The following is a 2013-nucleotide window of genomic DNA, read 5'->3' on the forward strand; positions in this document are numbered from 1 at the left end:
AAAACATACATGCACACACACACACACACACACACACATATATATATATATATATATATATATATATAATAACATTAATATAAAATACATAAATAATAATTAGAATATAGAAATATATAGAAGTCATAGTCACAAAATACTTACTGAAAAAAAGAGGCCTGGCACTAGCAACCATAATACAAATCATCAGGGTTGATGAAGGCACATGCAAGTCTTTTTTTATTAGGAAATATTCTGGTAAGAATTTAGAGCTCACTGGAGAGGAGGAGCCATATTGAAACTTGTATATGTTTCTGGTGGGAATTGCATGCCTGTTTATTTTTGCTGAATTGGTAAGAACATAAAAGGGAAAATATGAAAGAATTCCCTAGAAACTCATTTATAAATAAGCTACTTGCTGCATTTATTATCATATTTTCATAGCTGTTTGGATCTTGAGCCCAGATGAAAACAAGATTTGTGCTTTATCGTCTCTGTTTGCGTTTGCGTTTGCGTGTGATAGAGTATCTGTGTCAAATGGAAAAAATGAGCTAATGATCCTGCATTGTGTGCAGTAAAACAAATAATAGCTTTTCAGACCAATGACAAAATGCATGAAGCACTGTTTTTCATGGCTATCATCTATTTTTCAAGAGATATCATGCTCTCCTCCTCACAGCGGGAAACTATGTGAGCTCTTAGTCATGTTATAAAGTTCTTCTTCTTGTTTACTTTTAGGTCTGTTTGTATTCACAGTGTGTTTTCTCTCTCTGCAGGGCTGCTGATCGGATCGGGATGTGCCCTGTACCCTTTAGGGTGGGACAGTGAAGAGATCAGACAGACTTGCGGCAACAGCTCTGACCAGTTCGATCTTGGTACGTTGGTATATAGACAAGTTCAGATTTTTACGTTCACCATCTAAAAGTCTGGGGTCAGTAAGATTTGTTTGTGTATTTATTTATTTAGGGGAAAAATTCATACTTTTATTCCAAAAGGACACATTAAATTGATCAGAAGTGACAGTAAAGAAATGTTTCAAAGAATTTGTACATCAAATAAATGCTGTTATTTTGGACTTTTTATTCATCAAAAGAATCCTCCTAAGAATTCCCCCCAAAAATATTAAGCAGCACAACATTGACAATAATAAGGAATGATTCTTGAGCATCAAATCAGCATATTTTAAAGGATCATGTTATATCACAGTAATACATTCTATTTTGTTTTGTATTTTACTAAATATATTCAAATAAAAAGCATTGGTATTTTATTAATATTAACAACAACAACAAACAATAATAATAATAAAATAGCAATATATATATATATTTTTTATATATATATTTTTATCCAAAGCGACTTACAAATGAGGACAATGGAAGCAATCAAAATCAACAAAAGAGCAATGATATGTGATATATATGACAAGTCTCAGTTAGCTTAACGCAGTACACGTAGCAAGTTTTTTTTAATTATATAGTAAATAAAAAGAAAACGGATAGAATAGAAAAAGAATAGAATAGAGCCAGCTAGTGTTAGAGCTTCAAGCTTTAGCCTATTGCGTGCATTTGAACGCAGATCTTTTCAGCTGCACTGACTGCACGCATGCTGCTGCTGCTGCTGGACACTAAACACCATCGATCCGCTCTTGACCAGCATGGCAAATTTTTTTTATCACTAATTGATGGATGTCTAAAATATAAAAATAAGGAGACGCCTAAAACAGTCTGAACTATGACGTGAAAATTGTCCCGAAGCCCAGCACCTAGGGGCGTAAAAAAAGTCGGGGGCCCATCGGGCCCGGGCTGAAATGCAGGGCTCTAGTCCCTGGTTCTGTTGACACATGTTGACTCACGTGAGCCGCCTGCTGGTGCGTGCGCAAATAACACCCGTCTACAATTCTCCTCAAACGCGGGATGAGATGCTGCTACAGTTAAGTACGATGCTTTCTGCTGGGAAAAACGTTTTCATGTCTCATGAAGTTTCAGTTATTTTGTCTTCAAAAAGGATAAAGGAAATAACAGTTGTACAGTG

The 2013-nt window shown here is 35.3% G+C and overlaps 1 protein-coding gene across 2 annotated transcripts in view; it reads left to right on the forward strand.

Annotated features, from left to right (window-relative positions):
• Positions 1-2013, forward strand: part of LOC107686123 (lipoma HMGIC fusion partner homolog) — a 26724-nt gene that overhangs the window by 21319 nt on the left and 3392 nt on the right. For both annotated transcript variants that reach the window (XM_016482979.1, XM_016482978.1), the window contains exon 3: positions 756-854. In XM_016482979.1, coding sequence (XP_016338465.1) covers positions 756-854 — 99 coding nt within the window. The remainder of the gene's footprint in view (positions 1-755; positions 855-2013) is intronic.

The sequence above is a fragment of the Sinocyclocheilus anshuiensis genome, unplaced genomic scaffold (genome assembly GCF_001515605.1).
Source record: "Sinocyclocheilus anshuiensis isolate Anshui unplaced genomic scaffold, SAMN03320099.WGS_v1.1 scaffold437, whole genome shotgun sequence".
Lineage (NCBI taxonomy): Eukaryota > Metazoa > Chordata > Actinopteri > Cypriniformes > Cyprinidae > Sinocyclocheilus > Sinocyclocheilus anshuiensis.